Source organism: Anabas testudineus, chromosome 18, assembly GCF_900324465.2.
Source record: "Anabas testudineus chromosome 18, fAnaTes1.2, whole genome shotgun sequence".
Lineage (NCBI taxonomy): Eukaryota > Metazoa > Chordata > Actinopteri > Anabantiformes > Anabantidae > Anabas > Anabas testudineus.
Genome location: NC_046627.1, coordinates 22,011,525 through 22,031,096, shown reverse-complemented (window position 1 = coordinate 22,031,096; position 19,572 = coordinate 22,011,525). Strand labels below are relative to the sequence as shown.

The 19,572-nt window shown below is 40.9% G+C and overlaps 1 protein-coding gene across 1 annotated transcript in view; it reads right to left on the bottom strand.

Moving 5' to 3' along the window:
- Positions 1 to 4,856: 4,856 nt before the first annotated feature.
- arhgef40 (Rho guanine nucleotide exchange factor (GEF) 40) overlaps positions 4,857 to 19,572 on the bottom strand; it is a 33,017-nt gene continuing 18,301 nt past the window's right edge. Inside the window, exons 15-26 of the mRNA XM_026353233.1 lie at positions 19,230 to 19,349; positions 17,962 to 18,153; positions 17,348 to 17,860; positions 16,661 to 17,031; positions 16,288 to 16,537; positions 15,486 to 15,575; positions 13,373 to 13,579; positions 11,454 to 11,633; positions 10,979 to 11,159; positions 10,157 to 10,267; positions 6,679 to 6,788; positions 4,857 to 4,895 (exon numbers count right to left, since the gene is read on the bottom strand). Of these exons, the coding sequence (XP_026209018.1) occupies positions 4,869 to 4,895; positions 6,679 to 6,788; positions 10,157 to 10,267; positions 10,979 to 11,159; positions 11,454 to 11,633; positions 13,373 to 13,579; positions 15,486 to 15,575; positions 16,288 to 16,537; positions 16,661 to 17,031; positions 17,348 to 17,860; positions 17,962 to 18,153; positions 19,230 to 19,349 (2,352 nt within the window). The 3' untranslated portion in view covers positions 4,857 to 4,868. The remainder of the gene's footprint in view (positions 4,896 to 6,678; positions 6,789 to 10,156; positions 10,268 to 10,978; positions 11,160 to 11,453; positions 11,634 to 13,372; positions 13,580 to 15,485; positions 15,576 to 16,287; positions 16,538 to 16,660; positions 17,032 to 17,347; positions 17,861 to 17,961; positions 18,154 to 19,229; positions 19,350 to 19,572) is intronic.

Sequence of the window (19,572 nt, the reverse complement as noted above, 5' to 3'; positions counted from 1 at the left end):
GTGACTACATATGTGCACAAGCAGGCGTGTTTACAGTTGGTTGGTTCACATTTTTGGATGTATTGTTGATAATCAGTTATTTGCTGTGATTTTATGTTGTTATTTCGGGGGATCTTTACATGTATATTGCTATCCTGAGAACACCATTAATCTCCTCAATGTCCCTTTTAATGATCTAAAAAAAAAAAAAAAAAAAAACACGTCTCCCTTCAGTTTATCTGAAAAAACAAAAAAAAAAAACTGTGATGCGATGATGCGTTTTCATATGAAATGTAATCGCATCTGATGGAAACAAATGCATCATGGCAAATGCTTGGTTTGCTCTCTCTTTTGTGTTGTTTTCTGTTTTATTAAATAACGTCTCCGTTATGCGCTGCGTTCCGCGTAGTTCTGGTGAAATTAAGTTGGGAAAAAACAAACTCTATTGATGAATTTGATACAATATCGTTGCACACAAATTACGCTGTCAACCTGAAATCGGTGTTCATGTTGTTTAACGGGTTTCTTTCTTTCTTTCTTTCTGTCTTTTTTTGTGACAGATTGTTCCTCTGTGCTTTCAATTTTTTGGTGTCAAAGTTGGAGTCAAAGCATAATAAAATTGAATAAAATGAAAAGCTAAACACTAGCTTTCATGACCTTCCTTCACCAAAATGTCTGCGCCGGCATATTACTATATCTCCCCTCTACATGTACTCTCATTTACAAAAGAAACGCTTGGCTGGATGCTTATAAGTCAGTTTATCCGCGTGAGATGACCAACGTTCCTCTTTTTCTTTCTTTCTCCCTTTTTTTCTTCTTGCCTCGCACTATCTCATACAGTGTGTGTGTGTGTGTGTATGATCTATAGTTCCCTGCCTCCCTCCCTCCATCACCCTCTCCCCTCCTCCCTCCCTCCCTCACCCTAACCCTTCTTAATATGATGTAAAAAGCTAATCGCATGCAAATGTCTGTTGTCCCGGTAACCAGGCCTGAAAAATCCCTTTGATGTTTCCCCCGACTCATTCTCTTCACGTTCTCTTTGTTCGCCACAGTCTCGCTGCTTTGTCAACATCCCCCCTTTTACCCCGCTCGCTCTCTCTCCTTCATCCATTCTGCAGCTCTCTCGGCCCTCTCTTAGTTCTCTCCATTAGAAAAAAAAAAAAAAAGTTCTAACTCTACTTTGTGTCTCCCTCTTTCTATAAGCCCCCCTCTCTTTTTTCCCCCTGCCTCCTCTCCCCCTCGTGCTCCTGCTCTCCCCTTGACTGTGCCTCTCTGTCTGTCTGCCCCTTCGCCCTCGCTCATTTCCCATCATTCCCACCTACTGTCTCCTGTCCTTCTCCTCTGTCGCTCCCTTTCTCTCTCGCTCAGTTTTGCCCCTTCCTGTTGCTCCCCCCGTCTCTTTGCCCACCCTTTATCTCTCATTCCTCTCTCTATGTCCCTCACATGCACAGATGGACACACACACTCATGCTCTCAAACTGCCCTCCCCTCCTTCAGAGAATTTGATCCCTGGAACTATTTGATATGGCGCTGCTCTGTAGTTATCTAATCATTCGGGGTTTTTTTTGTTTGTGAGGCCTAGTGGAAGAAGCAGCACAGCTGGCTTTCAGAGGAGAGACCCCACTCATTACAGCAAGTTTGAGGTTACAAGGTTACAGGCCTCATTTTAAGGTTAGACCTGCTACACGATTCAAGCACAACCTTCAACCCCCCTCCCCTCCCCTTCCTTCCATTAAATCCCATCTGAGAGGTCTGGAGCTTCCATCCAGTTTTAATTCAACACAGAAAAGTGAAATAAAACAATTATCAAGTAGGCATAACATGCATTTCCAACATTCCTTCCAAAAAAAAATGTAAACATCAGGCAGAGCGTGTCGCCGCAAAAGAGCAGGAGGAAGGTTTATATACATAATACTGCCCTGCAATGGCACACGGAAGTGAGGAATTCTGCATATGACGATCTATAATGCAGTAAGAATGAAAGATGGTGCTCATTACACTGCTTCCAATATAACGCAATGTACCAAACACCTAAGGGCCATGAAGTGTACGGGGCTTCTCCAAGCCAACAAATTACATATTGATTCAGAAGTGGCTCGATAGCCATTTGCAATTTTTGAATTTGGATGCAGATATGAAACGTGCTAAATCTGATAACAGCGACAAACTGCTGCTGCTGTCTGGAGACACAAGCATGACCTCGTGCTGCTGCCTTCTTTCGCTACCCGATGGTTTCATATTGTACCTTAAGTATCATACTGTTTGATACACGTGCTATCCAATCAAACCGGTGAGTGGATGCTGATTGGTTTTACCGACTGAATGCTTGCTGCCATAAAATATGAACTACATCATTGTGTGAAATATTGGAACCGTTTTGTGGCTCTATTATAACATAAATGACTAGTTCTAGATATCCTGTGCATCTGTTTGCTCACATTTCCTTTCAATGTAGCATTGAAGTGATGCATACGAGATCTCCACCAGCATTTTAAGCTCTGAGAGTTCGATGTAAACTCAGCAGTCGGTTTAAATGTGGATGTATTGCTATTAGTACTAGAGGTTAAGTTGCTGTTCTACACAAGTGGAAGCTATTTTTATCTCTTGTTCCACTGGTTTTGAGGATATGAAAGGAATGGTTCCACAATTTGGGAAATATGCTTGTTCACTTTATTGCTTAGAGTTGGATAAAAACATTGATACCACTCTCACGACTGTCTGGAGCTGGACTGCTTTGCTTGACACAAGGAATGGGAGCAGAGACAACTTTAAAGTGAATTACTGAAAGCAATAATGCACTTATAATAGTAATAATTTCAAAAGCCCAAGTTTAAGGATGACCAGCTGTAGTTAAACCTTTAGATAGAGTCTCTAAGCCAAGGCAGTGACACATTAACCTTCCTGACATATTGCAGCCCTTATTTGTTATCTTATTTCAGCTATCACTGAGATAATGACACTTAACCAGAACTCTGGCCAAGATAATCATAGCATGAAACTTTTGTACAGATTAAAAAAAACAAAAAACATTATAGAACATGAGCTTTTGTTGTCTTTGGTTTCTCTTTGCCTACAGTCTTAGTGCTAAGCCAGGCTAACTGACTGTATGTATCACACAGTGATGAAAGTGGTGTCAATCTAGTCCTTCCAACTCCTGCCAAAAAGAGTGAAAACATTTCCATTCCAAAATTTAGGTTAAAGTAATCCGCAACAACCATGACCGTGCCATGTCAAACAATCTTAATCTTGAAAAAAAAACTGAACAAAACAAAACAAAACAAACAAATTGAGAAAAAACCTGGAGGTCAGACTTGATTAAAGCGCCTCTTTAAGAACAATCAGATGTTGCTCATGAGTCCCGGCCGCAAGCACCAAACCAGTAAAACCAGAATATAGTCAATCAAACTTATCCATGTTTCTCCATTTTATGGAGAGAGCCTGCCAATCAGGAGAGCTGGCAATACAAACAACACTTCATTGTACACAGATCAACATTGCACAGACACCCAGAACATGGCATTTTAAAAGCTATAATATTAAACTCATTATCAGTACACTGAATAACATTTTAAGGCACCAAGATGTTCATGTTGCTCAACATAAGTTACACTTTAAAGAAGGCTAAATACCGTTTTGCCTTTAAATCCTTACCACTGTTAGTAGAGACAACAATACAGTTAGCTTCAACACACTGACAGTATGGATAACAATCTAATATGTAATGTACAACATTTCCGTTCATCATCAAGGCAACGCTCATTGTAGCCTGCGTGTTCAGATGTAACCTTGCCTGTCGTTGATTTAGCCATTGTACCAGGCTGTCAATTGGCCACAGTGAGTGTGTGTGAGCATGTGAAGTGAACAGTGCTCTACTGTCTCACAACAATAAGAATGACTGCATGTGTTCAGAGGCATTGTGTGTGTGTGTATGTGTGTGCGTGTGTGTGTGTGTGCATGCTCATACCACCCCTGCTTCATTTACATAGATGCAATCACACCTAGCCTCTGCCATGTGTTTCCACATAGGCAGGAGGAAAAAAAACCTACAGTACTCCATTCAGCGTTATGAAAATGATAAAGTACATGATACATTCTAAATCTGCAATCCTACGGTGGATTTACGCCCTGCATATTACTTCCTGTTTATTATCAGATGCTGGAGCATGTGATGCGTACAGTCAGCCAGCCAGGCAGTCAGTGGTTCAGACCAAGTGGTTTGGCCTAGTGGGGAGCCGTGGGGCAGACAATGGCCGCACTGTGTGGCTGAAGTGCCTTTGGTGTCAATGACTCTGCCAGCAACTGAGACTGGCAGATCCAAAATGGCGGAGCACAGAGAGCCCTGCTGGTGCTTGTCATGGTTTAAACGGGGCAGTTTTGATCCTTTTTTGGATGCAGCTTTTCTTTGGGGGATCATATCAGATCTGGGAGTTTTAAAAAGAGGGAAAGTCCTGGATAATCTGCCGGCATTTTATTTGTTTTACTGAGGTAAAGGGGGAAAGTGGAAGCGTGGAAGACGAGCAAGTATTTAGGAAAAGTTCAAATGGAATCCAAGGGTCTTTCTTTTGTCTTCTTGCTCCCTGAAATCCAGTTTGGCTCGATGAGATGTTTAAAAAAGTCCAGGTTCCAGTTTCTGATTGGAAGAAAGCAAAAGACAGTAAAATATTAACATTCCTACGCAGTGAATCTTTAACACCTTTCTAAGACTCTTAAACATTCTCCAGAATACATTGAAAAAGTAAGAACTCAGTAAAAGATGCACAATCAGAAGGTGGGTGACGCAGTGCCGCAGTGACACGAGCAGCACAAGTAAAGAGAGCAACAACAGAGAGGAAAAAAAAAGATGAAAGAAACACGCAATAAACAGTAACTTACTCTTATTGAGATGACAGTTACACAGCTGTAGAGGGAGAGTGACTCTGAGGAGGGAGGAAAAAAAACAAAAAACAGAAACAGTCACATTTTGTATTCTGCTCAAAAGTGTGCATGTGCTCCTACGCGCGCCTGTACGTGTGCACAAGCGGCAATCCTCCCTCTGTTATTGAATATGTGCATATCGCTGTCTGTATGTTTGCCCTATCTGTTTGGGCTGCATGTGTCCGTCTGTCTGTCAATCTGTTCCCAACGCAGTCTGTTTGCCAATCTGTCATATTCTGTTTGCAAGATAAGGAGATTGAGAGAATGCGTGTGTGTGTGTGTTTGTGTGTGTGCACAGAGCAAATTCATTTAGACTCCACCGTAGAGATGCTGCTTCCTTTCTGCTAAGAATATGCATGCACTCTGTCTTCACTTTACTCACATATAGAACAGATTTGGCTGTTTGAAGGACACACGCATAAATCACTCAGAATGGCTTCAATAATCTCAGACACAGGTTACATACAAATTGCTGACATTTTACTCCAAAGCAGTCGATACATGTTTTGCCAAACACGTGGGTTTTTTTTTTTATTAAATACAATGCCTATAAAAAGTATTCATTATATTGGATGTTTCATCCGTTTATTGACAATATTAATCAATCATTGTCAATAAAAGTTGGCGACTTTGACACAAAAAATGCCTCATTAATGTAAAAGTAAAAACAGTTTTCCACAAATTAATGTCAATTAATTAAAAATACGTACGGTGAAATCAGTCTTTGCATTAATATTCACCCCCTTTAAAATGACTGACCTAATCCAACAGAGGTCCAGATATTTGGTGCTAGTATTCCCACAATTAGTGAAATGGGGATTACCTGAGTGCAGTGAATGCCTCTCAAGTGATTGCAGTTTAAAGACACTTCTGTCTGGAAGGTCCAGTCACTGGTTAATCAGTATTCCTGGCTACCATTACACCATGAAGACAAAAGAACACTCCCAGCAACTCAGAGAACAGGTCATTGAAAAGCATAAGTCAGGGGATGGAAACAAAAACATCTCCAAGGCACTGAACATCAGTGAAATTCATCATCAAGAAATGATAGGAGTCTGCCTAGAACAGGCCGTCCACACAAACTGAGTGGCGTGTAAAAAGACACACTGATGACTACTCTGAGGGAGGTTCAAGCTTCAGCAACTGAGATAAGAGAGACTGTACATACAACAACTGTTGCCCGGGTTCTTCAGCAGTCAAAGCTTTATGGGAGAGTGGCAAGGAGAAAGCCACTGTTGAAGAAAACTCATGTTAAATCATGACTTAAGTTCGCCAATAGGCATGTGAAAGACTCCATGGTCAAGTGGAAGAGGGTTCTTTGGTGTGATGAGACCAAAATGGTGCTTTTTGTCCATCAGACAAGATGCTATGTTTGGTGCAGACCAAATACTGCACTTCACCATAAACACACCATCCCCACTGTGAAACATGGTGGTGGCAGCATCATGCTGCGGGGATGCTTCTTGGCAGCCAGTCTTGGAAGGCTTGTTAAAATAGATCCTATAGGCACGGTAGTACCAAGAACCAAGGAGTATTAGTAACTAAATTTGAAACAAAAGTAAATTTTGTCAGTTGTTCTATTACAGTGGCTTTGCTGTGCACAAATAACCACTACATATTTGATTTAGTAATAACAGACATAGGAGAAAAGGGGGTCGTACTGGGGAAAACAATTTAAGAATAATGTATAAAAATACTTAATACTAATATTAAATTATCATTCATCGATAGATGAATGTATCTTAGGTAGAGAGATATGTGATATGGGGGTACATTTTAACCCACCTGTGAGTAACTCGTTGATCCAGAGCTTCTCCTGGGGTCCCTCCCAGATGCAGGGGATCCCCCGTCCTTCTGACTGCCGACAGAGGACGAGTCTGAGCAACTGCTGTGGACTGAGAAGAATAGAGACAAGCAGACGGTGTGTGTGGTTACAGGTTAACACATAGCACTGCAATATAGCCAGCTATTTTTACTTAAATTATGCATTTTTGTCTTATTGCAATGTAGTGGAACAAGTTCAAATATAACTACAGTTCTGAATTCAGGCAGGATTTAAGAATTAGCATTCTGTGTATGCACTTTTATTATGTAGAATCATTGCATAATAATGTTTTCTTCAAATTAAAAATGGTGGGAGACTGGGTATAGGGGACACAAAAAGAGAGGAGTGAGAGTGAGAAGGCATTTTTCTCGTCCTGTTCAATGAATTTCTAACACAGTGTTCTGTCCCAGAGGACAATTCATGCATTGAAATCCTGAGCTGCTGCACTCAATGAGACACCTGGTGAGCAGTATGTGCATTACAGCCAGCTATGAATGGGAAATCACTTTGGTTCCCGTGCAGCTCCAGCGGGCCTGTAATCTGAGGAACTGTATTACAGATCAAGTGTTTTATTTTAATGTTTGTGTGTTAAACTTGTGGATAGACCTGTTCTCTTAAAGTGAAACTCATATCTCATGATATTATTAGATAATTTTAATGTGTGTTGTGTATTTTTTGATTCATTTTCTAAAACATATCTTTACCACAGTATGCTTGTTTGGTTCTATCTCAGTACTGAGTAGTTAGTAATTTCCCACATTTTCAGGTAAGTTCATAATTGTACTTAAGTGTATTCAATAGGGAACTGAACCTGTTGCTGATCATATCTAGCTAGAGAGCGAGCACATGTTGCTGATGGTTTAAAGAAAAAGTAAGATCATGTTGTTTTATGTTTGTTTTTTATTTATGTTTAAGTATATCTTGCTCTTTTGGGTTTTTTTTATTGACCTTGATGTCAGTGACAGTTTTTTCTTCGGATTACAGCCTGAACATAGAGAGAAAATTCATAAAAACACTTAAAACACTTAAAACATTATTAATCAATCATGGTTAATAAAAGTTGGCAACTTTGACAAAGAAATGTCAGAAAAGTACCTCATTATTGTCAAAGTGAAAACATGTTTCTACAAAGTAATATCAATTACATAAAAATATGTAAGGGGAAATCAGTGTTTGCATTAATATTCACCCCCTTTAAAATGACTGACCTATTTGGTGCTAGTAGTCCCATCCCTAACATCCCCTGGAGTTCTGTGAAATGCAATATCAACAAGAAATGGAAGGAATGTGGCACAAGTCTAAATCTGCCTAGAACAGGCCGTCCACACAAACTGAGTGACCTTGCAAGAAGGAGACTAGTGAGAGAGGCCACTAACACACCGATGAGTACTCTGAGGAAGTTACAAACTTCAGCAACTGAGATAGGAGACACTGTACATACAACAACTGTAGCCCGGGTTCTTCAGCAGTCAAAGCTTTATGGGAGAGTGGCAAGGAGAAAGCCACTGTTGAAGAAAACTCATGTTAAATCAGAAAGTGAGTTCACCAATAGGCATGTGAAAAGACTCCATGGTCAAGTGGAAGAGGGTTCTGTGGTCTGGAGACCAAAATGATACTTTCTGGATGCTATGTTTGCCGCACACCAAACACTGCACATCACTACAAAAACACCATCCCAACTGTGACACATGGTGGTGGCAGCATTATGCTGTGGGGATGCTTCATGGCAGCCGGCCCTGGAAGTCTTGTTAAGGTAGAGGGTAAGAGGAATGTAGCAAAATTTAGGACAATCCTGGACGACAATCTTATCCAGTCAGCAAGACAACTATGGTTGTCTGACCTGAAGCATAGAGCGAAAGCCACACAGAAATGGTTTACTGACAACAAGGTGAATGTTCTGGAGTAGCCGAGTCAAAGCCCAGACCCCAATCCAATAGAGAATGTGTGGATGGATTTTATAAGGACTGTTCACATCAGATCCCCACGCAACCTGACAGAGCTTGAGCAGTTTTGCAAAGAAGAATGGCATAAAATTCCAGTGTCCAGATGTGCAAGCCTAACTGAGACCTATCCTCCCAGACTCCGTGCTGTGATTGCAGCCAAAGGTGCAGCTACTAAATATTGAACTGATGAAGGTGAATATTAATGCAAACACTGATTTCACTGTACATATTTTTATTTAATTGGTATTACTTTGTGGAAATCTGTTTTCACTTTGACATTACTGAGGTATTCTTCTGAAATAGTTTTATTGACCATGATTGATTTATAATGACAATAAAAGGATGAAACATCCAAGGGGATGAATACTTTTTATAGGCTATGTAAATAGTAATCCTTACTTCTTAAAGCTGCACTTTAGATTTTTTAAATGTTAGCAATCAGTATGTATAATGAAATACATTAGCTTGCACTAACAAACTCTCAAAAAACTACCAAGCCGATCTGTAGTTCTGTAGCGTTTTAGCATCTTTTAGTTCATTGTTTTGATTTGACAATGTGCAGCCTTTCAAACGTACATTCCTGTGGTGGATGCTACAACATTACAGTGTCTGTTCAATATGGAAACAGGCCACTGCTTGCTAACACGTTGGCTGTAAGCACGTATCAAGGTGCTATTATGTTACTGTATGTGTTTACAGCTTTCTCCACTGCCCCCAACTGGCCAAAAATACCAATTAACACAGCTTTAAGGATATGATAACTTATTAACAGTAACCATTTTTGTTCTTTTTGTTACAGGGGGTTTACAGGGGAAGGTTGTGATGTGATTGCATCACAGCAGAAGTAAAATATGTTTCCACATTTTTCCACGTTTGAGCACTTTGACTGCGCTACCTATTCTGTGCAGGCATGTCACTGCTCTTCAAAATTTCTCAGTGTGAGACAAATGTCAGAAATTCATAGAACAGCCCAGGGGCAAGAGATTGAAAAAAAAAACAAATAAACAAAAGAAAAAACATGTACCACATTATTACCTTGTCACATGGGAGATACACCTAGGACCCATTTTGTTTCCTGCCTGTATTCTCATGGTAACATCACTTTCAGCCTATAAAGCATATTTGAAGAATCTAGTAATCCAACCTATTCACACTAAATTCTTTGACTTCCTAAAGACACTTTGAACTGAAAAATTCTTCAGACCCTTTGTATCTGTAAAGTGAAAAGTGGAACTGCAGCGTTTCAAATTTACCAATCAGTTGTTTTCCCAAACATCATCTTTGTGTTGTGTTTTCATAGTTATGTACCTGTAGATATCAATTCAGTTTGAGATCACAGGACACATATTAGTGGTTTCCTAAAAAACATTTTCCAAATTTCAAGTCTTGAAGATATTTTCTTTTTCTATGCAGTTCCCCTAACAGCACAGTGATTCTACTCCCTGCATCCTCTAACACATACTGTGGTACACATACATTGCCTGCTATAGTTTACCTCTATCATTCAGACTATAGATGGAGTCCAGCTCTGAGCCTGGAGTTCCTGTGGCGTCCAGCAGCAGTTTACTGGAAATTCCCATACACAGTGACTCTTTCAGACATAACTCTGGGAGAGGGGAGAGGGAGGAGCAGAGCAGAGAAATCATTTATAAACATAATTTTCACTGTGTTTTTATAGAAACCACATAGTGAAGAAAACTATGCATTAGCATTTTGCACCTGTATTTGCAAAATGCTAAAAGAAATTTGGCAGAGATGATGTTTATTGTTGGGTAAGAACAGAACCACTGAAAACCAAGTAACTGTGCCAAAAAATGTGTCTGTCCCTTTTTTTTATGCCAGCTGCAGCGCATCTTATCGAGTGCGATACTGTAATCTTATCCAACTGCAGGAAGCATTGCGAGCTTTTATGGATACATGTAGATGGACATGACATGTGATAGCCAGCAGTTCCTTGTGTTTGGAAAGCTCAGTGTAAACAGATGAACAAAAATGTAACAGCACACTGGAAGGGTGCAGATATTTTTCACGTGTCCTCCACTCATCCCAGACAGAGTATATTTACACAGAGACGAATCAGATTCATTTTGTCTCCTAACTTGAGTCAAGTCCTCGTTTTCTGCAACTAAACCTCTAAATAAAATAACCCCACACAATATCTTTGCTGATGTCTTCAGATGATTTCCGCCTAATGATTTTCAGGCTAATAAAATTATAAAATGAAATATCTTTTTTAGACAATTCAGTTAAAGTTACAATGTTTGCTTAGCTTGAGACTCAAAATCAATGGTTTACGGGGTCAAAGGTCACAGTTTACCTGTGTTGTTGATGGCGTGTGTCCACAGAAGATGGGCAATGTCATGAGTCCAGGCCTCCCTGTCTTCCCTGTCCTGTGCTTGCAGCGTGATGCAGTCCTTGGTTCGCGGAGCCTGACGAACCCAAAGCTCAAACTTCACTCCATCCTCTCCAACACTCTGAGTCAGACCCATCTCGCCCATCTGCAGGGGGAAGAGGATACGTCAACAAATAAACATAAAGACATAAAACCTGAGACAAAGAAATTAGTTTGCAGTGACTGGAGTGTGTGGCAGAATAGTCGATCAAAAAAGTGAAAAAGAAGAAAACCCACTTCAGCTTGAGTTTGTTGAAATGAATCAATGCAAAAAGAGTTTCTAAAACTCCTCAAACACTTAGAGGTTAGGACGGAGGGAGATAATGAAAATTGACATAAAAGATTACACAGTATATGTGTGTGAAATAGAAAGAGAGTGGCTATTTTTGTGGTTTTATACCTTGATGCTGTGTTTGTAGCTGTAGGTGGTGCGTCCCGGGCCGGGGCTCTTCTGTTTGGTGAAGATGACAGAGTGCTGATAGAGGAAAATGTTTCTCACGCCCACCCGCTTCCTCCGAGCTCCCCCGCACACTGTCAGCTCGCCCTGTCGCACCAGCTCGCCACGCTCCGCCACGGGGATCTACAATCACACGTTACACAAACACACACACACACACACATTATTAGGATGCACTTATCTTGGCCTCGGGCCCAAGCCCGCAGCTTTCGTCTGCTAAAGATACCATCTTGAAAGGGCCATTTAGCCTTGAATTGAGTTGAAATCGATCGTGTTTCTGTTGTGTGGAGTAATTTCACTTTTTGATTTGGTTCACTGATTACGCTGAAAAAAAAAAAGTAATATTTTGAAGCATTGAACAAGAGAATTTGAAATCATTTCTGATCTTTTGCAGATTTTTTCCATTGTTGAGCACAAAACACAACAAAACAAAAAAACAACAACAAATCAAAGCACTTGTGTAGCACAAAAATGAACTTTTCAGGGTCTTCGCAGGGTTTTCGACACATTTACTACCTGAAACCAGCTGTCATTTTTCTTTTTCTAAATTCTCAAATCCTTCCACCTACTCAAATTTTCAAGTTGCAAGACATTTCAACTACAAAGACTGAGACGCTTTATTCTCAGTTCAATAAAGAAAGGGACAAAGGAGTATTATTATTCAGTACTTTGCATGGTGACATATTCCCTCTTCATAAGGACGCTTCGTTCTGTCGGATCTTCGCTCTAATTGGCCAACTGACTCATGCCTTTTGTGAAAAACTGACTTTATTGTTCATGTCAATTACAGCGTTGAGATTTTTGCCAGGCTGTTGTGACTCCTACCAGAGGCACATAAAGGTTGATAAAAAGTCAAATATTATATAACGCTCCTTAAGGACTCAACACTAGACACAAACAAACAGAGCAACATAAGCAGCATCTCAACCGTAACCACTGACAATAAAATTAAAAGGACTGATCATTTACTGGCGACTGATGACACAGAACTTTATTTTTAAACCTCTAGAGATGTGTGGGTCATTGTATTAAAGGATGCTTCATGCACATTATGAACACCCACATCCACACCCTCACTCCCCCACTCATACACACACACACACACACACACCTGCACTGACAGGCGTTTTACTTGGAGAGCTGTTGCAGCGCAATTTGAAGTAGCTCAATGGGAGTGTTTGTGCTGCCATAATCTCTCCCTTCGCTCGACAGGGGGAGGAGAGGAGGTTGTGTGTGTGTGTGTGTGTGTGTGTGTGTGTGTGTGTGTGTGTGTGTGTGTGTGTGTGGGAGTCAAACATTTGTCACGACTAGCTTGGAGTAATACTGCTGTGTCAGAGAAGCACGATATGGGGCAAGTGTTATATGGTCTTTTCTGACTTTTTGATAAAGGATAAAGGTTAAAGCTGTTTCTGGAATCCATATGAACTTTGACAAAGTTCTTTTTTCTAGTTATTTAAGACTTTCTTTTACTTTCCTCCATTTGTGTTCTGAGCAAAACCTCATTGGATCAATACGTTAAAAATTGTATGTTTCCTGGGTTTTATTCTGCGCACCCTAAGAAGCTGTTGTTTTTCCAAATAATGTAGAAAAAAAAAAAATTAAGAAAATGTAAATAAGGTTCTTCTTATGCACTTCGAATATTCATTATAGGTGCATTTAAAACATGGTTAACCTAAAGAGTATGGATGCCTTTTATATTCAAAATAAAGCCCCATACATTCCCTTCTCTCGAAAACTGCTAAAACAATTCCATCTCTCCCACCAGTCTGACACCATCAAGATGAGTTACTTTTTAACCCTCTGAGAAAAGAAAGTGGGACTTGCACAGTTGCAGTGTCATAAACTGGGACAGGCATTCTCACCGGACATCCGACGATGAGGTCGCTGGCCCTGAGGTCCTCCCCATGCCGCTGGGCGTGTCTCAAGATGGAGAGGGCAGAGTCAGAGGCGGGGTTGAGTCCTCCCAGCTCCTCCAGGGCCTCGCAGTACTGCTCCAGTCTCTGAGTGGGAGCCTGCAGACAGTGAGGGAAGGCCAGGGGGGACAGGGGGGAGGCTGCAGGGAGTTTGGACTGCAGGCAAAGAGAAGAAGAGAAGAAGCGGGGAGACACAGGAAGCAAAAAATGTGACAATATTAGACCTGGTTGTGTCTTTCTGGTGTGAGGTCATGAAAAGGCAACAATCGCTTAGTTCAGATGACACTCAGTGTGTCCAGGGTGTAGTTTTGTCCATATGATCAGTAAATACAGCTTTACATTACAGCAGCCACAGTGCAACATCAGGATGCATTGTGCTCATGACCTTTGTCATGGCTACGACCTTTTAATGAACTCATCATGTCACTCTCGATGCACAGTTTGATCCGGGTTCAAAGGTTATACAAACTTTCCACCATCTATGTATCACTTAGTGTCTGAACTGGAGATCTGCAGATGTGTCTACATTTAGTAGAGAGTGTCCGAGTGCGACTCGTGTGATCCGTCAGTATTACCGTGTGGTCGACTCTATGCATGTTATGATTTAGGTCACAGGCACTCGACGTGAAATATTCTTGTTATTTAATGATGATTGATTTGAGATTGCACGTAGTGACACTGATGACTTTTTAACATGTTCAATGATCAGAAAACATCTGCTCTTACATTCTGATATTTCTTTTCCAATCTTTACACTACTACTATCAAGACAGCTAAATTCAGTGAACTGAAGTATTACCTGATTCTTGCTATGCTACATTTTTAATAGATGACTTTTCCTTTGGTTGATTATTTGGCTACCTCAGCTAACTCACTCTAATATGATGTTACATTTTGAATTACATTTATACATTTATAATATCGACTAAAATCACCAAGTTGGTTGTTTTATCATCTACATTGTTGCCATTAGCAAACAAAGATCTGTATTGTGTGAGGGTTTCTAATAGCTGAACACACTTTTTCAGGTTAAGCTGATTGTGGTTTGATTCTTCAAACATACTTGAAACATATCCAAATAAACCGCGCAACTGTTCACTGATGACTATTACATGACATGTAGGTTGAATTTGATGATAAGAACTGGCTAAGGTCTTTTGATCTGCTACAATTACCACTTGAGGCGTGTGCAATCAGTATAATTATTGTTTTGGTCATTACATCTTGAAGTTTCAAGGAGCCAAGCTTGATTTTATTTGTAGAAACGCACACGTATAGTGCAAACATAATGACATTTCAGGCATTTATTTATTTATTTATATTTTGTTTTGGTGAAATCACATTCTCCCTCTGGATTTCCTCTAAACAGAGAAACCATGTGAAGGTAGCCATATGCGTTATTCACATCCTCAGTGTCATAACAATCATCACCACCATAACCAAAGTGATTACCATCTTCATGTCGCCTGAACACCGGCTTAATGTCTATCACCATCTCGATCACCATAAAGCCTCCTGTAGCCATAACCCACAATGTGTTCAAGCTGCTTTTTAGGCTTCTGCAGGACATGAGCCCGCACTGCCTCCTGCTGGTGGTTTGTAAAAATGCTCCTGGATGTGACAATAACAAGCGCTTCAGAGCGCTTAAGCACTGTGATCTCTCCTTATGAAGTCCTCTCAGTAATCTCACAGTGCTGTTGATGTATTAGTTTGACTTAACTGTAGCTTGCGAGCTCAAATTACTCTGTCTATAATCCTCCTTTAATTGGCTTTTCTAGTGTACGTTAAACATGTAATTAGCTTTACTGTATACAGCTCATTTTTAATTGCAGCCACTGTTGAATAAAGCAACTTTAATTGGTTTGTGCTTGTGATGGGCTCTTAAATTATTTACAATGAAGTTCTCACAGTGTGGTTGAACAGATTTTCCAAAAAAGAAAATACAAATACAATTTGTATTTTATTAAGCACTAAGACACATTAGGAATAAACATATTTAACCCCTCAAATGTTTTAGAGAATTACTGGTTTCATTTGACAGCAGCTAGCTGATGATTTTTACCTTAAAGAAGTCGGCAGCCTGTGTGACGAGCGGAGAGTCCAGTTCTGGTTTATGCCTGATGTAGTGGGAATACTGCAGAAACTGGTCCCGCTGTGTCAGAAAAAAGTATAAATGGTAAAGAGGACTTAGGGTGAATTCATGTTTTGTTATTTACATGTTTGCTTTTTTTCTTATACATAAGTGAACTACTACTTCACAAGCTCAGACAATTAGATTTCTACATCAAAGATCTCTTTAATAAAGTAGAATTAACAAAGTTAATACTGTTTTGCAGAGATATTCCCAGTAAAACTAGAGCATGGCAGTTTAAAGAAAAGCTTTTTACAATATGGGCCTTATTTTTGCATTTCTTTAATGCTCCTTCCAAAATAGCAGTTCATTAAAAACTTAACATAAAAAGGCTCTGCAATGCATAATTTGTGCATGTTAGCTGTCTCCAGCCTCAGTCTGCAACACCCAAATCTGACAGGCCATTCTTGATAATATAGGGAATAACACATTCTTTTTATACTTCCTTGTCTCTTAAATTTCTTTGGTGGATACTTTTACTGCCTGAAGCCAAAAAAATCTCTATTTCACTAGATTTATCTGAGAAGGAAGATTTCATCTTTGGTGAATCTGCTCACGCCTCAAACACATGACACCTGGGATTAGAGTTTGTCTGAGTTTCAAACCAGAAAGGTTGGTTTTAAATAGTAAATCTATGGTGCTACTAAAGCAATACTAAACGACAACATAAATAAAGCCCTACGAGAACAGTGTGTTTTTCCTTTGTATCCCCCCTGTTCCCTCCTAAACTTACAAATTTGCTGAAACAGTCCTGTTGTAACAAGCTCTGCACAAGGGCGCCCTCCATGGCAGGGAGTAGGCTCTGCGAGTGAAAGGTGCTGAGGCTGGCCCAGATGGGGAACAAGGTGTCTGCCTTCCCCCTGATGGCGGCTGGGGTGTCTGAGAGCTCCAGTAAAGGGAGGTATGTCTCCTCTACCCCCTTCAGCACAGTGACGTACTGCCTCTCTGAGCTCAGCATCCTACACCAGAGCAGGTACAACTTACTGCAGCATGGATGGAGACAAAAATAAAGTTTGAGTTCATCCATTCATCATTTCTCCTTCATCTCAGTCTGGCCTTTTGCTAATGTATATAATATACATGTCAGTCTTGATACCACCACACACCTCTGGGCAGTGGAACCAGCCCTGTCTGTGCCCGTCTCCCTCTCGGTCCTACCCAGCAGCACGTGTTGCCGCGGTGACCCTGTGTGATCCACCACCTCCTTGCTGCTGACCTCCACTCCTCGGATCAGTACGCCACCTCCCGCTCCTCCTCCCCACCCAGGGATAGCTGCAGCCATGCCAGTCGTGATAACCGGGTCCGCTAGCGCCCGTCTCCCCAGCCAGGACATGGGGGAGTTACGGCTCACACCACCCACTGGGGATTCTGCAGGTTTGGGGGTTGCCGTGCCTCTGCGGGGGGCCAGAAGAGCCTGGAGGTCAAAACTTGGGTGGCGCTTTCTGGGTGGCTTAGGAGGAAGTGGGGTGTCTGTGGGCTGAAAGGAGATGGATATTAACACGGGGCTACAATAGACAATGCTCAGACAACCTGACGTTCAACCTGTGCTATAATTTTAACATATTAACACGATGACGCTGCCTCTTTGTAACATACCTGAAAACTGCAAGTAAGTTAAAAATCATAAAACATTTCTAAACACTTCCTATTTGCTAAGCTTATTTCTGCACATCTTAAAAACTAACATGGAGGAACAACCAGTCAACACATTTTTACTGTTGCTGTTTTTAATTGTCTAAAGCAAGTGTCCATAAAAAAACAAGTCACTCTCAGCAGCATAAGCACAAACTCACACTCTTCTTTGCAGGATTTAGAAGGTTTTGTAGGAACTTCCCTCCTCCAGCGCCCCCTGCTCCTCCACTTCCTCCCCCGGTTCCCTCTTTCTTGTTCCCTTTGTCCTCTCCTATCTTCAGTGTGGAGCAGGTCTGTGGTCTGAACAAAGATGCGAGGGATCCCCAGGACTGCAGCCCTCCTTCTCCTCCTCCACCAGCTCCGAGCCCCCAGTCGCCCTCTCCTTCAGAACCCATCAGATCCCATAGGCTGTTGGCTGAGGGTGTCTTGGGTTTCCCCTGGCCTTGACTTTGGGTCCTGTCAGTCTGGAGGAACCGGGGTTTGACCTGTGCTACAGTCCGCTGGTAGCGCTCTACAGTCTGGGTCCAGAGATCCAAAAGCGCCCCACCACCGAGCTCTATGGCTAAGGATCGGGCATCCTGGAAACGAGATGGTGGGATGGGAGGGAGGGAGGCAAGAGGGCAGGTGGAAGAGGAAGAAGAGGTGGAGGAGACTGCATCGCACCACTGGGTGGCCTGCACATGTGAGACATGAAAGAAAATTAACAGTAGTCTTAAAAAGATTTTTAACCAATATGGTTTCACAATGTAACTGACGGCTTCCAGGGCTGATTTACCTCAGTTAGTGTGGATAGTAACCTCTGTGTGTTATCCAAGGTGGTCCAGCAGTCAGACAGACAGTGGGACATGTCTCTCAGCTTCTCTCTGACAGGGGGAAGTCGGATCTGCACGTCACTCAGGCCTGCCCAGTCCAGTTCGCACCAGCCCTCCAAATCACTGAGCACTGCCAGCGTCTCGCTGTGCAGTTCCTAAAGGAGTAAAGAATATCCACTTTAAAGACTTTGCCTCAAGTGTTTACTGAGAAAGTTTGACAAGTCACACTTGGGAAATCACGAATCAGATAATGGTTCAGTAAGTATCCCTGCTGGGAATACAAGACTTCAACATTAGCTCGTATCCACAAGTATGACACAAACAAACCACAGGACAGCAGAGAGGACTCCAAACATATCTGCTTACACTTTACACTTATAGCACTGCCTCCTCAAGTTTTGCAGAAGGTCATTCAAAATGGCATGTGTATCTTAAGGGGCCTATAGGATTCTAGTAAGCTAATAGGATTCATAATCCTCGACTTGGTAAAACTCTAGGCTCATTGTTTAACTGTGTGACATTAAAGAGCCTCCATATGCTGTGAAACCAAAAGGCCTGGGCTCTGTTCCATAAGTAAGAAAACATGTAATCACATGCTAAAAAACAAAAAAAAAATAAATCCAACCCATACACCATCGTCATACCAGTACTGTGGGTGGTAATGCATTTTTTTAATTTGCTAAGGGATAAAAATTGTTTAGTATTTAATGTGTCTTGATTTAAAGCCATGCATGTACTGTAGTACTGTAATGGTGATTTACAAAATTACAGTATGAAATCATATTCTGCTGTTTGTGGGAAAACAAGAAAAACCTGGTGAAAATTGGTGCAATCTATGTGTCCACACCATCCACAAACTGCTCTTGACACCACCAATAAATTTTACCAAGTGAAATTTAAAATCCCATTTACAGCGGCTTTAATTTTCTGAACACACCTGTGATTATGAGTGATTTAATGTATATTCTAACATGAAATTAACACAAAAATATGCTCATAATGGAACTTCAGTGCAGCATGTTTGTATACTACAATACTATGTGTATATATATATATGTGTATATATATATATATATATATATATATATATATATATATATATATATATATATATATATATATATATATATATATATATATATATATAATGTATGCACATATGCAGATGATTATCTGCTTTATAAAAGTTTGAACAAACACTGTAACAAATAATTTAACATTGACCACTCACATTGGCTGATTCTCTGAATGTTTTGAACTTCTGCTGTTTGAGTGAGAGTCTGCTGAGGGAAAGGGGAGGATCCTTGTACTCTTCCAGCTGTGACTGCACTTGCTCAATCTCCTTATCACACTGGAATTGAGTCAAAGAGGAAGAGAGAGGGATAAGAGGAGGACACAGCACATTTTACTCCAAATTTTATCGTTTTATTTGGATCTTGCTGCATGTTGCATTCTAAACTAGATCTGTCTTGCTGTGTGAGACAGGGAGTAGAGAAGTCACTGATCACCGGGAGAGGAGGGAGTTCAGACCCACCCAAACCCAGAAGCTTTTTCCACGGCAAAACGTCTTTCTA